This window comes from Liolophura sinensis, chromosome 12 (assembly GCF_032854445.1).
Source record: "Liolophura sinensis isolate JHLJ2023 chromosome 12, CUHK_Ljap_v2, whole genome shotgun sequence".
Taxonomy (NCBI): domain Eukaryota; kingdom Metazoa; phylum Mollusca; class Polyplacophora; order Chitonida; family Chitonidae; genus Liolophura; species Liolophura sinensis.
Genome location: NC_088306.1, coordinates 19,337,325 through 19,360,605, shown reverse-complemented (window position 1 = coordinate 19,360,605; position 23,281 = coordinate 19,337,325). Strand labels below are relative to the sequence as shown.

Genomic DNA, 23,281 nt, shown 5'->3' with positions numbered 1-23,281 from the left:
TTCTGATTCTATGCATACACGCTGCAATTTCGTTCACGTCCGCACTCACAAAACCTTTTTACAGTTTCAAACGCTGTCTGTAAGTAATTATACATTCTACAAAGGTGCTTTGTATAATGCTAATGGCATATAGGTATTTATGTACCTATTTTCTACCTCTATTTTTGGAGAACTATATATATTGTGCGGAAATGCACAGCCTTGTGATGCAGTCGACGAAGATTTCACGGCAGACGTGAAATCCAGACGTGAATGCAGCAGACGGCATGTACAAAAGTAGTTCCAGCAAAGTCGACTGTGGGTCATGAGTCAAGGTTTCCAGCAGTGTAATAGCAAAATGTAATAACAAAAGTGATATCAACCTAGTGAAGATATCATTTTTATCAGCGAAGGAAATACTGGAATTTCACTGATGTATAAATAATAAGATGTAATCATTCATTCATTCACTGATTCATTCATTCATTCATTCAATGATATCATAAGAAACATTAACATTATGATTGATATGCAGCTAAAACTCTTGATTAATCAAGTTATGTACTGTATAGATCACCGCAATATCGTTTTTCAATTACCGCACAGGTACACTGGAAAATATCACATCATGGAGGATCCTGAAAGCAACGATCTTACAACATCAAAATTTTATGCAATCGACTCACAGCTCCTTGTATCAACATAAAAAAATAAGTTTTAACCTAATAATCCTCTTTGAAATTAAACAATGCTCATTCCCGGTACTTAAGGTTTACCCGTACTGTTCAGTGATTTGGTGAAGATAATAAAACTGTCAGGTTTGAAAATAAATTTGCATAATGATATCTGGCACATCCACAGCCAATGGGCAGCTGGCTGTCAATAAAGGCACAAGGTCAACTTGGTGGTGAAGCCCCCTAAAGGCCAAAGGTTGAAGGTCAGGAGGGCTTGTACCAATGTTTTGATCTATTCACCGCTCTATCCCAGGTATTGATGACGTCCTTGTATGTAGACCAAGTAGGCCGGGGCTTGAAAACGCAATCTGATTTCCGGATGGCCCGCAACTCGTCTTTCGACTGCCAAATACCTGAAGAAAAGAAGTCGCTTTTGAATGACAACATGTTTGCATGTTCCTCTTTTCAGCCAGTGTACATGTAATTGTAACAGGAATATTTAGTTTCTTTTTTCTCACGTGGTTAGACCATCTAATGAACAACATATTCATATCTTTAACTTTCCAAAAAGTAAAATGTAATATTCTGCTTTCGGCACTACGACATCGAATATCTGTGCCAAAAATTCGAAGAATTAGGGTATAATTTTAAAGCCCTTAGGTCCATCTGAAAATGCCTTTTTTTCCACCAAACTTCAGGTAAGATACAGTATTTGCTCTTCCCACAGGCCCTCAACAACGGCATAGAAATAAATGCTAACAGCCCATGCAACTGCATTTTAAAAATATGAAGAAAAATACATTGTTCTAAAGATCAGCTAAATGATGATTAAAACAGAAACCTGTAAAAAATGATGCCACCTCACAGCATTACTTCCTTCTTGTCCAAACTACATGCATAATGTATTTCAACTGTGTTCATTATTTACAAATTAAACCCCAACTATAGCTCACCTGCTGCCAGTCCCGCCAGGAAAGCCGCTCCTAGACTTGTCATATCAGCCTGTTTAGCCCTGTCCACTGATTGGTCAATGAGATCAGACACTAGCTGCATCACAAAGTTGTTAGAGCACACGCCTCCGTCTGCCCTGTAGGATAAACCACGAACTACACCTTTAGAGAAATGGTGCTGGTGTCCCGCAGACCTACATTTTCGTCTGTTGGCCGAGTTCTCGAGGTTAATTAGACATTACTTTCAACATCACCTAGTTTCGATATATGATATGATATGATACTTCCTCTCTGTGGCAGGATGCCTCAGAGTTGTCAGGCACATTATATAGTGCTGCCTCACTATATAATCATGCGAAAGACACCTCAGGCAACAGTGTATAAACTCATATCAGATACTGTGATTACAACATGGCTTACCATTTAGCACATATGTATATATCTGATGTATGACAATTATGTTACACCAATGTTTACCACATAAACTACCTGATATAGAAAAGCGGTATACCATTTTACAGTATGATATACATGTATATCTTATATATGAGAGTGGTATACCATGATTAGAGGAGAACATACCTAGTACAAGACAGTGGTATACCCTGACTACAGTATAACATTCGGTACAGCCAGATTCTAACCTTAAATTCTACACACTGTGGCCCAACATCTCATGGACAGTCAGCGTACGATACTTTGACCGTCCGCGGGCCATACGCAGATCCCCACACAATTGGCGACACGATCCTGGGGCCATCATACATGGAAGGCGTATACTGATCATGATTTATTATTGTTTCCTGGAACAACTGCCATGTAGTTGTGGACATGCTGACTTCAATCGTGTAAATGCTTTCGCTATATTGATGACTTCTTCGTCAGACGACTTTAATACATGACCCGGTCACGATAAGCCCAGAGGGAGCTTGCTAAATGTAAATTCTATGTCCAGCACTCAAGGTTACCACATAGTATGCCAGTTTATTGAATGTGGAAGGGCACTGGACAGGGAATAAAAATAAATCTGCAAGTCTAAACTGGAACTACAACTACCCAATTTCGTCTAATTTTTGGCACACCTGGTCTGCTCATTTCACCCTACATATATGTAATTCTAGCAGGAATACTGAATTTCGTTTTTCTCACATGGGTAGACTACCTAATGAAAAACATACTCATATCTTTTAATATTTTTCAAAAGGACTGGTAAAGAAATGTAATATTCTAATTTCAACTCTACTAATATCTGTCCCCAAAATTAGAAGAATTAGGGTACTGATCGGGTCAAAATGTCATACAATCCTCCGCCGATCATGGCGCCATGACCTAGCCACCATCCATGTATGGTGGATGGATGATACACCAGTGATGACAGCAGATTTGCTCACTGTCGGCCCATTGTCCGTTTATGGTCTGTGTATCACACGCCGACCACAGGGCCAAGATGAGAGGAGGAGTTAAGGTTAGGATTTGGCTGTACCATACCTTGTATAGGACAGTGGAATACCCTGACTACGTTAGAACACACCTTATATAGGACAAGGGTATACCATGACTACGTTAGAACATACCTTGTATAGGACAATGGTATACCATGACTACATTAGAACACACCTTGTATAGGACAATGGTATACCATGACTACATTAGAACATACCTTGTATAGGACAGTGGAATACCCTGACTACATTAGAACATACCTTATATAGGACAAGGGTATACCATGACTACATTAGAACATACCTTATATAGGACAGTGGTATACCATGACTATGTTAGAACACACCTTGTATAGGACAGTAGTGTACCATGACTATGTTAGAACACACCGTAAATAGGACAATGGTACACCATGACTACATTAGAACATACCTTACACAGGACAGTGGTGTACCATGACTACGTTAGAACATACCTTGTGTAGGACAGTGGTATACCATGACTACGTTAGAACATACCTTATATAGGACAGTGGAATGCCATGAATACTTTAAAACACACCTTGTATAGGACAGTGGTGTACCATGACTACGTTAGAACATACATTAAACAGGACAGTGGTATAGCATGACTACGTTAGAACATACCTTGTATAGAACAGTGCTATACCATGACTATGTTAGAACATACCTTACACAGGACAGTATACCATGACTACATTAGAACATACCTTGTGTAGGACAGTGGTATACCATGACCACGTTAGAACATACCTTATATAGGACAGTGGAATGCCATAAATACTTTAAAACACACCTTGTATAGGACAGTGGTGTACCATGACTACGTTAGAACATACATTACACAGGACAGTGGTGTACAATGACTACATTAGAACATACCTTGTGTAGGACAGTGGTATACCATGACTATGTTAGAACATACCTTGTATAGGACAGTGGTATACCATGACTACATTAGAACATACCTTGTGTAGGACAGTGGTATACCATGACTTCGTTAGAACATACCTTATATAGGACAGTGGTGTACCATGATAAGGTTAGAACATACATTACACAGGACAGTGGTGTACAATGACTACGTTAGAACATACCTTGTGTAGGACAGTGGTATACCATGACTACGTTAGAACATACCTTATATAGAACAGTGGAATGCCAAGAATACTTTAAAACACACCTTGTATAGGACAGTGGTGTACCATGACTACGTTAGAACATACCTTACATAGGACAGTGGTGTACCATGACTACATTAGAACATACTTTACATAGGACAGTGGTGTACCATGACTACGATAGAACATACCTTACACAGGACAGTGGTGTACCATGACTACGTTAGAACATACCTTGTGTAGAACAGTGGTATACCATGACTATGTTAGAACATACATTAAATAGGACAGTGGTATACCATGACTACGTTAGAACATACCTTATATAGGACAGTGGAATGCCATGAATACTTTAAAACACACCTTGTATAGGACAGTGGTGTACCATGACTACGTTAGAACATACCTTACATAGGACAGTGGTGCACCATGACTGCGTTAGAACATACCTTACACAGGACAGTGGTATACCATGACTACGTTAGAACATACATTACACAGGACAGTGGTGTACAATGACTACATTAGAACATACCTTACAAAGGACAGTGGTATACCATGACTACGTTAGAACATACCTTATATGGGACAGTGGTATACTGGTTTCACTGAGCAGAGTCTCATAAAGAAGCTTGAACCTGAAGGCCACAGATTCCAGTAAGGCTCTGACAATGTGAGCTTTTGTTGTGTTTGGGGTCAGTCCAATCAAGGTCGTCACAGCTGTGTCATCATTGATAGGAGCCTGAAACAAAATCAACAGCACAATGGTAGACCAACATCACATCCACAATATCACGGTTTTCCCTCATTATCTCTGTGACTGTGAAACAGGTCTACTGATACATGTATGTATCAAACACACTTAAACTCACACACAGTGTCTTTGAAACACCCTTTTCTGACAAAATTAACTCGGGAGAGATAGGAAAAATAGGAAAAAATGAGAAAATGAAAATGAGACGGCCTGATTTCTAATTATGGGTAAATCTATCCAAACAAGTGATATTTATTTATTTGAATATCTCCACATAACAGTGTTCAAAAGTGATTCTTACCTGAAGACCACTGAAAGCTTGAACAAAGTAGACACCCCCATTGTCTGAAGGCAGAAAGATGTCACACATTTATTGCACAGTACACGCCCATTGTCTGAAGGCAGAAAGATGTCACACATCTATCACACAGTACACCCCCATTGTCTGAAGGCAGAAAGACGTCACACATCTATCACACAATACACCCCCATTGTCTGAAGAAAGATGTCACACATTTATCACACAGTACATCCCCATTGTCTGAAGGCAGAAAGATGTCACACATTTATCACACATTACACCCCCAATGTCTGAAGGCAGAAAGATGTCACACATTTATCACACAGTACACCCCCATTGTCTGAAGGCAGAAAGATGTCACACATTTATCACACATTACACCCCCAATGTCTGAAGGCAGAAAGATGTCACACATTTATCACACAGTACACCCCCATTGTCTGAAGGCAAAAAGATGTCACACATTTATCACACAGTACACCCCCATTGTCTGAAGGCAGAAAGATGTCACACATTTATCACACATTACACCCCCAATGTCTGAAGGCAGAAAGATGTCACACATTTATCACACAGTACATCCCCATTGTCTGAAGGCAGAAAGATGTCACACATTTATCACACATTACACCCCCAATGTCTGAAGGCAGAAAGATGTCACACATTTATCACACAGTACACCCCCATTGTCTGAAGGCAGAAAGATGTCACACATTTATCACACATTACACCCCCAATGTCTGAAGGCAAAAAGATGTCACACATTTATCACACAGTACACCCCCATTGTCTGAAGGCAAAAAGATGTCACACATTTATCACACAGTACACCCTCAATGTCTAAAGACAGAAAGATGTCACACATTTATCACACAGTACACACCCATTGTCTTAAGGCAGAAAGATGTCACACATTTATCACCCATGTGTACATGAAACTCAAAGAACCAGGGGCCACTTTCACAAAACTTTGTCACTCATGATTTCTCGTGATTTTTTTTTTTTTTTTGTAAAAGACGTTGCCACTGTTACATAGTGTCATAAGGTGAGATCAGTTACAAGAAAAGTTATGAAAGAGTGAATTACGAAGTTTTGTGAAAGAAGGCCCAGTATCCTCAAGTTATTTTCTTATGTACAAATGGAAGTGTTAAGGATTGATTTATTAGGCTCTTTCCAGAATATGGTTCTGCTTGTGGTCAATCCCCTGTTTGTGACAAACACACAACTGGAATTATTTTTACTTATTTTTTATTTCATATTTATATTTTTTTATATTTATTTATCTGATTTGTGTTTTACACCGTACTCCGGAGTATTTCACTTACATAAGCCAGCATTATGGTGGGAGGAAACCCACAACCTTCCGCAGGTTGCTTTAAGACCATCCCACATACGAATAGAAAGGAAGCTAACATGAGCTTGACCTGAACTCCTTGCGATCGCATTGGTCAGATGCTCAAGGCATGCCAGGGTTGTAAGCCAACTAGCTGTTTCAATTGGTGCATCAATGTCCATGAGCAAAACGGTTCATACGTGGGATGAACAAAAGCAATATGTTACAATATGTTACAATATTACAGACTTGGACAAAAGCCAAATATTAAGTGTTGCTCTCAAGTGTATGCGGATTTACTTCAAAGATGTGGTCACCAGAATAAATTTTCAAGATCCAGGAAAAACTGAAAAAAATCTTTCAATATGACTGAAATGACTCAAGCACGTCAAACGGGTATTATCAAGAGTGGCTTTAATCCTTGATTGTTTCCTGTGGTCTAGCCAATCCTCGTGATCTGGATCAGAGATTAAAACCATGGGGGATTTATTATCACTATACAAGGAGATGACATTCGTGCCTACTATGAGCAGTACACGAAAATCTACGAGGTGTCACTTGTTATCGCACAGGCCTTTGACTGACGAGTAAATACATCCATTTTTAATCAACTGGCAAAGTGACGCGTCACCTTTTGAGCAGTGTAACGTAAAACGTATAAATTAATTCACCATTATCGGAGCCAGTCATTCATGAGGTCAAGCAACACGATTAGTTTTAGATTGTTTTCGGTTTTAATCGTCCTCTGTAGCCCGGTCAGAAACCGCTAGCATTGCCATAGCTGTCAAACAGCCATTGCACTGTTGTATACAGTTCCTAATTTATTAGAGGTTCACTCATTGGTCCACAGGAGGCCCTCAGCCAATGGGATAGCGTGTATCAGAACGACATTCATTGGAAACCCGCTCGTGTTGTATCTACTACTATCACACCCAAGATTGATCAAACTAAATACGAATGGACTCCCACTTTCATTTATAATCACAAAACCTTATCACCATAGTTCACATATATTTAAAAGCCTAATTTTAATTTAATTGCAGCCAATACCCACATGAATCTTCTGCCTGTCACGGATGCAGCCGTTGGCGATTGAAGTCGACCGCTCATTGCTAGGCATATATTTTTGAATGCAACTGAGTTTTTAGCCAAAAACTTGAGTACCTATACCCGAAAAATACAGAATGGAGTTTTTGGTACCCCCATTTTGAGTTTTTAACTGAATTTTACCAACGAATACTTGGGTCTAAAATCCCTGCGTTCAACATACCTTCAACAGATTCTGCCAGGGCGGCCATTTCTGATACGTCTTCACACAATCCTGGTTAAAAAGGAAGATTTTTTTTTTGGAGGACATATTGAGAACACAAATTCATTTTCGTTTGATAACATTTGCATCAGAAGACATACATGTACTAGGATCAAGAGCATATAATCTAATCTAAAAACAAAATCAAAATATACACGTAACGGTAGTGGAGTATATGTCAAAAGAAAGATAAGTAAACACTGTCTATAAAAATAGTTCAATTTATCTTTTTAGAATTTCTAAAATACACAGACTGCTAGATTTTAGCAGCCTTTTATTTAGGCTCCTGAGTCCATGCTCCATGTTACCACAGCCCCACTTCCCCCGGCGATAAAGGCCCCCATTCTTGATGTTGAACTGAGCTCAAAGATGCAAGATGCATCATATACTGTATAACACATCACAGTACATGCCCTTGACAAGAAGTTGTGATATCTGTTTATTTATTTGTTTGGTGAATTACGCCATACTCAAGAATATTTCACTTATACGATGGTGGCCAGCATTATGTTGGGAGGAAACTGAGCAGAGCATGGGAAAAATCATGACCATCTGCAGATTGCTTGCAGACCTTCCCACGTACACGGAATTAGTGGATATATTCTACATGTATTCAAACTGAGCTCAAAACACCCACCAAAGACGCCAGTCCCCCTTGACATTTGCTACAGTGAGTGCTTAGCTGATCCCCTCGTACAAAGAACCTTTTAACACACTTCAGAGTACATGTAAACTGACAACCAGGTATGACAAAACAACCTTCTATACGATAGTTTACCTATGCTCTTTGCCCACTCCATGGCTACTCCTGTGTCTGAGGCCACCCCCTCTGCAAGGTACACCAGCTCGTCCTGGATCTTCCACCCGATGAGAGGATAAAGCCCTAAAATAATGAGAAATGAAAATGCAACGATTGTGACATCATGTCGACCTGCGATCACTTATTTATCTAAATGGTATTTAACGCTGTACTTATAAAAAGGCGGCCAGCATTATGGTGGGAGGAAACTTACAACCATCCGCAGGTTGCTGAAAGAGACTCCCACTTACGACTGCAGAGGAAGACAGCATGAGTTAGACTTGAACTCACAGTGACCACATTTGCCTTCAATTGCATTGCCACCCAACGCTATGAATATGGCATAAAAAGTCTACAGTATAGGGTGTAAAACTAGAGCAACAACAACAGTGTAACAGTGGGCAAGTGGTCACATGGCATGTAACCTGTTGAGTACAACCTCTTGTCAATTTGCCTCAGCTGACCGTTTTATTTTAACTGTTCGTGTGAATACCTAAAGAACACCTTAAACTTCAAGTATTTCAAAGCATTGAATTATTTATTTTATTTGTTTTTTTGCCCTGTACTGAGGAATATTTCACTTACATGACTACGGCCAGCATTATCGTGTGAGGAAACCAGGGGGAGCCTGGGGGAAACCCACGACCATCTGCAGGTTGCTGAAAGACCTTCCCACGTACGGCCAAAGAGGAAGCCAGCATGAGCTGGGCTTGAACTCACAGCAACCACATTGGTGAGAGGCTCCTGGGTCATTACGCTACACTAGCGCGCTGCTAACCAACTGAGGCCCTCTCTTCAAGAGAATACACGAGGATACAGGTTCAGATACAATTTTCAGTGCTCTGTCTCATGATCTTGACTTTATTTCCTTCTTCTACTTTCTCTCCAGGATGAAACTATATTCATGATTATTCCTTTATTATTCAGGACCTGGGGGCTGTTTCTCAAAGGGGTCGTAATGTTACGCCGGTCACAAATACCAAAGCAACATATACTGTCGGTATGTGATGCCATGGTAAATAGGCCCGCATAACCTGAAGACCCCTTTGAGAAACAGCCCCTGGGGTATATTCCACAAAGCCAGTTTTAAATTAAGACTAAATTTCAAATAAAAGTTCAGAGCTTATGTATATTAAAATTTTAAATCTTAAGATGTGTATAATTACAATGTCCTGTGGAGAGGTAATAAACTTTTACTTAAATCAGAAAAAAATTTGTGAAATCGGCCTTCGGTTTCTTTCTTCTAAATATGGTCTACCAACGCAATTATCACATTTTGACCAAGTGTAGAGAAAACGAAGTTTTGATCTCTTTTCAAACTTATGCCGATAGTCTGGTGTCAGGAATAAGGAGAGAGCAAGTGGGTGGTTGGGGTTTAACGACGTACTTAACAATTTTTCAGTCATATGACGACGAGTGCATGTTATGTGCCTCCTTGTTGCAGGATGGATTTCCACCCCTCTTTAATCTAGTGCTGCTTCAATGAGATGACCTACCAAAGGCAAGTCAGCCGACCAGCCCGAGCCATCAACCAGTCGTTCCACTATCCCCTTCATGCTGAATACAACTTCCTCTTTTAATGTCTTAGGTGTGACACGACCCAGGATTGACCCTGGATCTACTGCTCCCAAAGCGGATGCTCTACCAACCATGCTATCGGGGATAGTAAGGAATATGGAGATATAAATACTTGTCAGCCTGATGTTTCTGTTTTTGTGACTGGAACATCATGTCTGATGGCTTTATCATGGCTGTAAATGTCTTATACATGAACAACAAGATCGGCATAACCACTTGACATGGACAACTGATGCAGAGGATTTTCAAAGATTACCTGCTATAGAGGCATGGGGTTTACTTCCTGTGTTGAGATCGATGAATGTGCCCGTACCCATGGTGCACTTCACATCTCCTGCATCGAAGCAACATTCCCCAAACATGGCTGCCTGCTGATCGGCCACCTGCAATTGGAAATCAACATTTCGATAATGAAGTGATGTTGATTTAGGGCATTATTGTGTCACTACAGGGCAAAGTGCCATCCTAACCATCTACACCACTGTTTCATACTTAAAACCACATTCTTCCCCTCTAATTGTATGAGGATAGATGTAGGTTTCAGACGGGCTTTGCTCGGTTTCCTCTCACCGTAATGCTGCCTGATGTTGTATAAGTGAAATATTTTTCATAAAACACCAATCAAATGTATAAATTGAAACCACTTTCTAAATGCCACCTAAACCAATCTGATATGTTCGGCTTGAAACTCAGTGTCTTTTCTTAACATCAGATCGTAATGCATGTTTGCCGTGAAGTCTTATCATTAACATTAGTTACACTGACATTCCTCTTTTTCGGTAAGGTCTGCTGGTCAACTGTCAGTACTGTCAAATTGTCTGAGCTGTCAACATGTATTCCTATTTTTTGGTCAGGTCTGCAGGTCAAATGGTATAGTCTGTCAACACGTATTCCTATTTTTCGGTAAGGACTCCTGGTCAAACAGTCTGGACTGTCAACATGTATTCCTATTTTTCGGTAAGGCCTCCTGGTCAAACGGTCTGGACTGTCAACATGTATTCCTATTTTTCGGTAAGGTCTGCTGGTCAAATCGTCTGGACTGTCAACATGAATTCCTATTTTTTGGTCAGGTCTGCAGGTCAAATGGTATAGACTGTCAACATGTATTCCTATTTTTTGGTAATGCCTCCTGGTCAAACGGTCTGGACTGTCAACATTAATTCCTATTTTTCGGTAAGGTCTGGTGGTCAAATCGTCTGGGCTGTCAACATGTATTCCTATTTTTTGGTCAGGTCTGCTGGTCAAATGGTATAGACTGTCAACATGTATTCCTATTTTTTGGTAAGGCTTCCTGGTCAAACGGTCTGGACCGTCAACATTAATTCCTATTTTTCGGTAAGGTCTGGTGGTCAAATCGTCCATGCTGTCAACATGTATTCCTATTTTTTGGTCAGGTCTGCTGATCAAATGGTATAGACTGTCAACATGTATTACTATTTTTTGGTAAAGCCTCCTGGTCAAATGGTCTGGACTGTCAACATTAATTCCTATTTTTCGGTAAGGCCTCCTGGTTAAATGGTCTGGACTGTCAACGTGTATTCCTATTTTTTAGTAATGCCTGCTGGTCAAATGGTCTGCACTGTCAACATGTATTGCTATTTTTCGGTAACGACTACTGGTCAAATGGTCTGCTTTGTCAACATGTACTACTATTTTTCGGTAACGACTACTGGTCAAATGGTCTGGACTGTCAACATGTATTGCTATTTCACAGTAAGGATTGCTGGTCAAAAATGGTCTGGACTGTCAACACGTAGGTCATGTCATGTCGTTATCACTAGTTGGAAATGTTCAAACCTGCAGACTGCAGCGAAGAGCGCTTATCTGTGCAGTCAATGAGTTGTTTTGATTTGTCACAAAACCATCAAATTGCTACTTTAATTTGTATTTATTCTTATTTACTTATGTAACTTAAACTTAAAAGATCAAACTTAAAAGATGGGGTATGGAAAAAAAATTAACATATTCTTCAAAGCTTTTGTTTAGTCTGCAAGTCATTTAAAGGCAATGACTCTAAAGCTTATGATCATTTTCATAAAACATTACTTTTACTCTCCCCTTCTCCCACCGCCTTTCAAATACAAAACCGTACTGAACTGATAGGTGGTAAGCGTACCAGCATGGCACAATGACCCAGAAGCCTCTCACCAACGCTGTCCCTGTGAGTTCATCCAGATCATGCTGGCTTCCTCTTCGGCCATATGTGGGAAGGTCTTCCAGCATCCTGCGGATTGTTGTGGGTTTCCCCTGGGCTCCACCCTGGGCTCAAACCATAATGGTGGTCGTCGTCATATAAGTGAAATATTCTTGAGTACAGCATAAAACATCTATCAAATAAATAAATAAGTATCTAAATCGCACTGCAGTACATGAGTCTTTATAAATGTAATACTGATAAAGTGCCTGTCTCGTAAACGAGAAACTTGGATTTGTCCAAAGTCCAAAGTTAGGTCAAACTTAATACATGCAATTTTGGAAATTCCCTGGTTTACTGCTCAGCAAAAGGGGAAATACCGGTTGACCTGTGATATATTACTAATGGAGCAGGCTGACATGTTGGGTGTCTTCTGCAGCAATGAAGTAACCTCTACATTGTCAATGGGAATGTCTTTACAGAAGGCTTACTAGATTACACACTTAACACGGCTGAAATGGGAATGTCTTTACAGAAAGCTTACTAAATTACACACTTACCACGGCTGAAATGGGAATGTCTTTACAGAAAGCTCACTGGATTACACACTTACCACGGCTGAAATGGGAATGTCTTTACAGAAAGCTCACTGGATTACACACTTACCACGGCTGAAATGGGAATGTCTTTACAGAAAGCTTACTGGATTACACACTTACCACGGCTGAAATGGGAATGTCTTTACAGAAAGCTTACTAAATTACACACTTACCACGGCTGAAATGGGAATCCCAACTCCAAACAACTCGCAGTCACATTCTCCAAAATGTCCACTAGGAGAAAAGGGAAGTATCAGTAAACCCACAAAAACATATAGGTAGTTTATTTCAACAATTCTAAATTCAAACACCCCAGTGATAATAAACAAAAACAGTTTCGAGTTCTGACTGCTTTGTTGCTGAGCAAAAACAGTCCTATTGTGTCATGTACCCTGTGATTTCTGTAATAAAAACTAGGCTACCAGTTTTGACATTATTTTTAATTCCGATCAACTGCCTCACCATGCTCCAGGGGCACAAATGACACCTCTTTCGTTTAGGATCATCTCATGTCCACAGACATTCAGCTCCTCAACTGTCTCCATCTCTTGTCCACTCTACATGAATTATTATTATATCACTGAACATTTTTCAGACATCATATTGCAGTAATATGATCAAAAATAGTTTCTTTACATTTTTTACAGGTCACGTACAGGCTTTTTAAAAACTTTTGTGATAAAAAAAGTCAAACTCAAAACTCCTCTATTCAACTCATTTGGTGATGGCTATATGTAACTTGGTGACTATAAATTCAAGTCACTGGTGATGATTAATTCAGCTAACTTGGTGAGGTGATGGCTACTTCAACTCATTTGGTGAAGGTTAATTCAACTCACCTGGAGATGATAATTCAACTCACTTGAAGATGATTAATTCAACTCACTTGGTGATGATAAATCAGCTAACTTGGTGAGGTGATGGCTACTTCAACTCATTTGGTGAAGGTTAATTCAACTCACTTGAAGATGATAATTCAACTCACTTGAAGATGATTAATTCAACTCACTTGGGTGATGATTAAATCAGCTAACTTGGTGAGGTGATGGCTACTTCAACTCATTTGGTGAAGGTTAATTCAACTCACTTGAAGATGATAATTCAACTCACTTGAAGATGATTAATTCAACTCACTTGGTGATGATTAATTCAGCTAACTTGGTGAGGTGATTGCTACTTCAACTCATTTGGTGAAGGTTAATTCAACTCACTTGAAGATGATTAATTCAACTCACTTGAAGATGATTAATTCAACTCACTTGGTCATGATTAATTCAAATAACTTGGTGATGATTAATTCCACTCACTGCTAGCCTGGTGAGATTAATTCAGCTAACTTGGTGAGGATTAATTCAGCTAACTTGGTGATGATTAATTCAACTCACTGGGTGAGGTTTAATTCCGCTAACTTGGTGAGGATTAATTCAGCTAAGTCGGTGATGATTAATTCGGCTCACTGGTGAGGTTTAATTCGCTAACCTGGTGAGATTAATTCAGCTAACTTGGTGATGATTAATTCAACTCACTGGGTGAGGTTTAATTCCGCTAACTTGGCGAGGATTATTCAGCTAACTCGGTGATGATTAATTCAGCTCACTGGGTGAGGCTTAATTCCGCTAACCTGGTGAGATTAATTCAGCTAACTTGGTGAGATTAATTCAGCTAACTTGGTGATGATTTATTCAGCTACTGGGTAAGGCTTAATTCCACTAACTTGTTGAGGATTAATTCAGCTAACCTGGACAGGATTAATTCAGCTCACTGGTGAGGATTAATTCAGCTAACCTGTACAGGATTAATTTAGCTCACCTGTTCATAATCATCAATAATTTATATCACCTCATGTAATTTATAAAGTGTCAGACCCAGTGAAATTTAATTCAGCTTACCTTGTATCCAGGACTTTGGGGAAAATGGACATGGGGATGTCAAGAAGGTTGCATACGGCTGAGCTCCACTCTACCTAAACAGTGATTAACATTTATGGAGATTTTGAGATAACAAGTTTTGTAAGGTATCAGTAATACACCTCTTAACACCTGATATTAAATGTCCTCAGCTCTGCATATAAGAAAAACTATTGCTAAGATCAGAACTTGACACCTTTGGTTGTTTGCTTGATAGGGAGTTTTATGCCGTATTCAAGAATATTTCACCTATACAATGACAGCCAGCTTCATGGTAAGAGGAAATGACACTTTTGTACTGATTCACTGATTTATTTATTTTATTTATTTGATTCGTGTTTTACGACGTACTCAGGAATGTTTCACTTATACAACAGCGGCCAGCATTACGGTGGGAGGAACTGGGCAGAGCCTATCCCCAGAAAATAGACCACAGATACATGGTTTATTCAGTTACTTATTTATTTAACTGGTGTTTTGTCATTAACTTAACCGAATCTTGTTCCCATAGAGAAGTACAAGTGAGAGATGGATAAAGAGCCTACACCTCTCCAAGTGACTGCCAAACCATCTGACGTAAGCTCCCCATGTACCAGCTAGTGGAGATGGATTTGCTCACATGATCTCATTGCTCAAAGGGTTAGTCCTCTCCAGGGAGAACCCATTATACAGCTTGGCCAGCAGAAGTTCATTTCCTTATTTCAAGGGTAGTTTTATGCTATATACAAGAGTATTTAACTTCAGATTAGCAGAAGTCATTCATACAGTAGTTGAAGTACAAGTATTATCGATATCTGAGACCTTCACTCTCTGGGTATAGCAGAGAAAACTGGAAAGGAGACAACTGTGGGTTTTGAACCAGTGACCTCAGGCACTCAAAACTGTCTTGACAATTCTCACCTGAAAGGGGTCAAACAAGCCAGTGGCACTGGCACACGAGTAGTCCAGTGGCAAACGTCGCCCCACGAGTCAGTTTCCAAATCAGCCAAGTCTCTATGCATCCGAATACCATGTGACCTTGTTGGCTGCAAGCTTCACCTATTACAAGGGAGGTTACCACTGACTAATACATCTCATTATCACAGTTACCTCCTCACTTTGTACAAAGAGTAAAAAACCTCTGCTGGACAGATTGAATGGCGTTTATTTGTTGTTTTTGAGAATAAAAGACACTATGAAAATTAAATGATACCACATGAATTTGATGCCACCTAAAGTCGATTTGTGAGAACTTATACCATGGTACAGGACGTTAGAATACAGGTATAGTTCAGATGATCCAAGCTAGACGCATTCTACCAAGAATTTCACACTTTCACAGGAAGAAGAGCCATTTTAAAAACACTGCTAACTCACCCCATCAATGTTATCCAAAACCCACAACAGTCTCATGGATACCTGAAATTCATACAAAATTGAACAGACGATGAGTTATATCCAACACATATGTATTTTAAGTTTTCACTTTTATGTTATCTATAAAATGTGTAAATAAAAACACCTGAATTATCCTTAAACAGCAAGTAACAGTTTCCGTTTTACACTGTGTAATGGGTCACAGCTGTGACAGGGCCCACTGATTTAGTCAACACATGCCTCCTAAATCCTCAACGAATTAGGCAAGTAAAGCGCTCAGTCACATGTAACTTGTGATGAATATTATTATAAAAGCCGTATTTGTCAATGTTTTAAAGATTAAATTCACTACTAAAGTAACAGTAATTTGAATCAAAAAATTTAAAAAAAAAAAAAACTACTCCAATTCTTCAACCTTTTCACCCACCTCTGCATACAATATTTTGACACATTTTTGAGAAAAACTATGGGTGTAGAAAGATAATTTGCACAGTTTTATGAAGCTTGCATCTTTAATGATATAAACAAATCATTTTTAGAATCATTTTCATAATAACTGTATGAATAAATTCCATGGAAAAGGAGTGTTTCAGTGCATGAACATGTCAAAGATTTACAGTGAATTATATTTGTGATATTTAGTTTTTCAAATTTGTGGAAGACTTTGGGTAGGCCAGGGGCATATATACAGAGATGTATCTTTGCATGTAAGCCCTTGAGGGTCCACTGAGATGCAAGATAAAGTGTACAGCTACCTGTGGAGATAAGAACCTGAGAACACTGGCGGCTAAGTAACGCTTTCGTCTTGTCAGGAAATGTAACAGTTTTGAACCTCCATTGAACATCTGAAATCAAACCCAAACAGTTTATCTTTTAAACTGTCTTGTTGTATCATTAAAGAAAATTCATAGCGTGTGAGTTAGCTGTTAGTTCAATCAGAACAAGACAAACTCAGTTTAGAAATGAATGAGACGAAGCCCACTCCTTTTCTAATTTGCATTTTACTTTTTTTCAAATTATTCAGAAGAGCTTTTCCTTTCAGAGCTGTTAATCAAAATAAAAATAAAATAAATAAATAAACAAACATTCAGAAAAATTATCGAAATCCTTGTTATCAATGATACACATGTATAAATGAAGAGGCATAATCATTAAAAGATAACACCACTTAAACAGTTAATTCAATCTCACTGCATACTAAGAAAACTTTCCAAACAAGGAGCATTTTTACTTCATGGTATAAGAGCGATTCCACTCTTCAACGTAATCTCGAGCTCTCATGTCCTGCCATGTGATCATCTTGTGATATGGCTCACCCGTCACTCTGGAAACAGGCAATATACGACAACAGGTAATGACTGTCAGAACACAATGGATAGAAGCAACCGAGTGACATGAATTCCCCGAGGCCAAATCAGTTTGTTAGAAATCAATGGCGGATATATCGTTCAAGTTCGATACTTTCCACTTACCCATCTGTTTTGCTGTAGTGGCTTCATTTATTTATTTATTTGATTGGTGTTTTTAAGAATGGTGTTTTATGACGTACTCAAGAATATTTCACTTATACAACGGCGGCCAGCATAATGGTGGGAGGAAACCCGGCGGAGCCTGGCGGAAACCCACGACCATCTACAGGCTGCTGACAGACCTTCCCACTACTGTAGTGTTTCATATGACTTCTGATGATGAAATTCTTGTCAAGTTTTCATTCCAAATATTTGTCATGTTACAGCTTAAAAAGACTGCTCTTTCATCATGGCTACTGTACTTACCTATTCCAGGTAACAAAGGTGTTCCTTTGAGTCGTTAAACCCATACAGGTAATTTGATCCGCCCTTACTCCAGCAGCTAGTCAAACATAGGATATGTGTGTATATATATATATATATATATATATATATATATATATATATATATATATATATATATACTTCATGTAGATACGTGTAGGATTGTAGGTTAAACTTAGATATGGGGGAAAAAAAGAAGAAATATAATTTTTATTTCATTTATTTGATCATTGTTCAACACCATGCTCAATGATGTTTCAATTACACAATGGAAGGCCAGCGGTCTCAGTCAACTTTATGTAAGACTATGCAAGATTCCAACTGACTGCTTCTTGACACCAAACCCCCCAAGGATAATGGGAGGACTAAACGACAAGCTACACAGTAGGTCTGACTGATAGTAGAACTGAATATTGTTCTCTTCTGTGATGTAGCAATGTGTGTGTACATCATATATATTTTATGAGCACACATACATCAATAATTGTGACATAATAAGGGACAGAACAATTAGGGTTTACAACAATTGGTGGAGTTTTACACATTTCCCATTAGAAGCAGGATATATCCAAACACTCCATATTTGAGAATGCTGAACAAAGCTTACGCAGAGATAACTATATTTTAGACAAATCCATGCCAGGAAATCAGTATCACCATGTATCGTCAAAAAGGTGAGGAGTGAGTGAGTGCTTGGGGTTTAACGTCGTACTCAACAATTTTTTCAGTCATATGACGACGAAGGAATCATTAGGGTGCATGTACGTGTAGTGTGCTTGCTTGTTGCAGGACGGATTTCCAACCGCTCTTTTATTTAGTGCTGCTTCACTGAGATGACTTACCAAAGGCAAGTAAGCCGTCCCGCCCGAGCCATTATACTGATACGGGTCAACCAGTCGTTGCACTATCCCCTTCATGCTGAACGCCAAGCGAGGAAGTTACAACTTCCTCTTTTAAAGTCTTAGGTGTGACTCGATCAAGGATTGATCCTGGATCTACCGGTCCCGAAGCGGACGCTCTACCAACTGTGATATCCGGGCCGGTTAAAAAAAAAAAAAAAGGTGAGGAGCTTGGGTCATTATCAGAAATATATTTGTTTGGAATAAACCAACCAACCCTTCAAAGTAAGCTGTACTCTAAATTTTTTTCCTGAGGGTGTAGAGTAAAGGGTGTTGTGACATTGTTCTCTTCTGATGAACCATCTCTCAGGTTAACAAAATGCTTTTATTTCCGCCAGTTACCTGTCATACTCTGCCAGACACAATCCACCACCTCATCAAACAGCTTTTCCGGGTCCACCTCACACCACCCAGGTTGTGGGTGTAACACCTCCACCTGAAACAACCGTAACATGGTGAATTTGTGAGTTAAAATCAAAATTGTTCTATTTAACCAGGGAAGCCCTACCTCTGCAGGAATGGTTTTCACAGAGGCCTGGGTGAGCTTAACAATCCAGAAAGGGGATGAAAATTAACAATAAAATTTTGATAATTTGAATTTTGATCAATTTTAAAAAGAAACACAAAAAAATGATTTAGTGGGAATAACCACCATCTTGAATACAAATTAAGTCCCAGTATTGAAAATATGTTTTTGGAGCCCCCGCTTTAAATGATTAAGGTTCAGGGAAATGTTTCATAGCCAGATAACATAATCCAGATCAAAGATTAGCCAGATTTTCAAGCAGCTCGTCTCATTTATAATTTTCTGCTATTTTCCCTATCTTTCCCATGTTTTCTCCCACAATAATGCTTTCCACTGTCATATAAATGAAATATTCTTGAGTACAGCGTAAAACACCAAACAAACAAATAAATAAATAAATGTATTTATACAACTATTTGGATATTTAAATGTTCTTTTATGATAGAAGAATAATGAGTTTCTTTGTAAAACTGTTTGTGAAGTAGGTCAGAGATGACTGTGTCCATCATTTCAGGGACAAATACAGGTTTTTAATTTGGACAACCTTTAAGTAAGTTAATTTGGGCTAAATTATTTTCCCAATATTAAGAAACCGGAATTAATTCCTTATATACCAAAATATAGTGTAAAATTACTTGGGATTTTTTCAACCATTTAAATCATATTTATCAGGCAATATTCACCATTATATAACTGAATTTCCTAGGGTATCCAGCATTTGAACATTAAATAGCTGTAAAGAAGTGAATACGCTGGAAAACACTGAAGCATTTAAGTTCTTTAAATAGCTTCACTGCTTGCTGTCATGTGACAACTGGAGAATAATTTATACTTCAGGTGCTCTGGTTTTTCTTGATCCGTAAATGTGGCGGGCTCATTTACAAGTGAAAAAACTTTGAGGATCTCAAGAAATATCCAATAAAATCAAAAAAAAAGGTTCTGAGACAATAGTAAGCCTACTATCTAAGTGAATTAGTGAACCAGATGTACAATACAGTGTTAACATTTAAAACCAATATATCACAAAGAAAACTCAATGCCTATATTAAAATGTTATACTTTAGACTATCACTAAAAATCTGTTCACTGGATGTAACTTGATAGACAGTCCTATAAAAGGTTTAATGAATTTTTTAAGGAATTTTGATGACATTTCCTTCCATGTCGATGTCTGGAAAATTCCTATCATTTTCATTCGCCAGAATGAAAAAAAACATAGAAAAAAATTCCTTCCCTTTTTTTTTCTGATACTGTCTGGTTACATCCAACAGAAAGCTTTAAAGGATGGTTATACAATCTTTGAGAACATTTTTCTACTCTTCCCACCTTTTTGCTGCTTGTTCCTCTAATGCTGCCATTCTGATCATAGACGTGGCTCCGTAGGGTGGTGGATCCAATGTCAACTGCCAAGATATACCTCTTTACTACAGATCGCCGTGTGGAACGTCTGCGGGTGAGCCCCTCCCCGCCCTCTGTGAATGACATTCTTTCTTTTTTGTCAGCTCACAGTTCCAAAGGTTGTCTTATCAATGGACCACACATCACTGGTCAAGAATTTACATGAGCTTTAACCGGCTGCTTCAACAATGTGACCTACAACAAGGGGAAAAAATAACATTCAACATATTTACATACAAAAAGAGCAAACTGTATTCAAGACTGACAGCAATATGTTAAACACAGTGTTTCATTAAGTATATAATTCATAGGCCTGTATGAAACTTAATCCCAAAAATTTAAAATTTTACTTCATTCCCTTGATTTTATCAACTTGAATTTTGGGGAACTAAGAGTCCCGCTGAATGACAAAGCTCTTTAATTAGTCTGTAGAACACTTCTTGATGTTCAAAACAGAGAAAAGTGATAAAATATACCTAATTTGTAATGCACGATAAGTCAATACACAATAGATAACTCACAGAATTCTAAAAACAAAAAACAAAAATTAACGTTGAATTCTAAATATGATTGCAAGATAGACCTGGATGAGTTTGTTTGCTTTTTTTAATATTAGGAACCTCAGTTATGACTATGTAAGTGTCGTCCAAACATAACAAGTGCACATTTACTGGTCCAGGGCTAATAGCCAGAAAGGACAGAAATTCAAGGATGTCTTGAACACGGTGCTCTCTGTCTCCAGGAAAGGGGCAACCAGCAGTGCAAACAGTCAGGCTGTTGCCTGTCTTATACTGCTAGAACCTTGTAGAACCCAAGGACAGAGTTACCACACTGACAGTGACACTTTGCAGTGTAGCCAAGGATCTCGGCTGTGATCCTTTAAAATGAGGTTAGGCGTACATCACGAGACCAGCGGTCCCCGCGTTTCAGTATATATAAGCAACCCTCAGACCGAGGTCTCAGGCTACATATGTTGTTGTTGTTGTTAGCTCTCTTCAAAACGAGATATAATTCATCAACGGTCAAACATCAGCCGTCATTTGCTAATACTCATGACACCGTCGTACCTCTTTCTGTGTATCACGTGTGCTTAGAAATGTACACAGTTTCTCCCAATGTTTCGTCTATTCGACCATTCGACCACGTTTTCAAATTGACCTTAGACCTCGACACTCTCCCTTACTCGCGGAAGCACAGGCACGTAAACGTGGAGATTTCAAAACATTTGACTGACGCCCTCGATCGCCTGTTCACAATTTTTAAAGCGTTTTTAAAGGTGTAAAAGGGACATTCTATGTAACTAAACTTACGTGAAAAAAAAATGTTTAAATAGTTAAACATAAAAAATAAGTAAATGAATAAATAAAAAACAACAAATAAACAAACAAATTCTGGTTTCTTTCTTTTAGTATGGGAAAAGTAAGGGTGCTTGTGTTGTTTTTCGAAATCGGTAGTAAATTTCTTAAAATTTATAAAGCCGCCGAAGTGCATTATATATAACTTGTTCAAACTTTACAATCATTTTAACACCATAAATATTTGGGCCTAGAAGTACGGGCTTGATATTTACTAAATCACAATAATTTAAGCTATTCTTGGTTAATACAGAAAGTTTGATTTGATTAATAAATACGAAATCTCTTATATATATATATATATATATAGGCTCTTTAAACAATACTTGACAAAAGGCTTATTTTGACAAAAGGCGTATTTTGACTCGATATTTTGGCACTTCATTTGCTAGCCCAAAAGCTAAGATGAACATCCCTATAGTAACGCCAAGCTCTATAGGGCTGTGATTACGTATACTGTCATAGCCCTGTCTTATTCCATAAGTTTACCTCGAACACCTCTGTACTTCCTGTGCTGGCTTTAATGTACTATTGCTGAGCAAGAACTAATTTGTTTGCCCTTAGTCATAGTCGTCTTAGCTATCAGTTCCAGGAAGGTGTTCCCATGTGTCATCACTAATAAATCCACACAAGTATGAGACTAGTGGAAACTGGAGAAATTCTAACTCCAACTGCCATGTTTGAATGCATACTCCTCACAGTGAAGCGATTCATCACTGCCACTATTAGACAAGTTAGACCTTTTGACAGGCATACTAGATAATTGTTTTGGATCAGTCTCACCAGTAATGACATAGAAGGAATCCATTATCAACACTGATGAATAAAAAATTTCTTAAACAATTAAAGAATAGATTAAACAAGATGTACTTAATGTACTAATTGCTAGTAATGTCAGTAGTTATCTCCCTTGTATGGGCTATTAGGAGCAAGCATTCAAACCATCTTTCAACAGTAAAATCTTTCAATCCAGCCGTCTAAAGCTTCGAATCGGACAACTCAAATCAACGTCTGCCATGTTTGGAGTTTTTGTTTTTAACCTTGGGCAAGGTA

The 23,281-nt window shown here is 38.6% G+C and overlaps 1 protein-coding gene across 1 annotated transcript; it reads right to left on the bottom strand.

Moving 5' to 3' along the window:
* Positions 1-120: 120 nt before the first annotated feature.
* On the bottom strand, positions 121-21,998 carry LOC135479495 (putative glycerol kinase 5). The gene is given in 18 exon segments (XM_064759357.1): positions 121-1,066; positions 1,607-1,740; positions 4,766-4,929; positions 5,243-5,286; positions 7,846-7,896; positions 8,663-8,767; positions 10,518-10,644; positions 13,168-13,228; positions 14,884-14,957; positions 15,802-15,846; positions 15,848-15,939; positions 16,254-16,299; positions 17,013-17,127; positions 17,489-17,581; positions 18,033-18,108; positions 19,292-19,385; positions 20,802-21,068; positions 21,941-21,998. Coding segments are annotated over 17 exon segments (1,629 nt in total). The 5' UTR covers positions 20,961-21,068; positions 21,941-21,998; the 3' UTR covers positions 121-917.
* Positions 21,999-23,281: the final 1,283 nt, after the last annotated feature.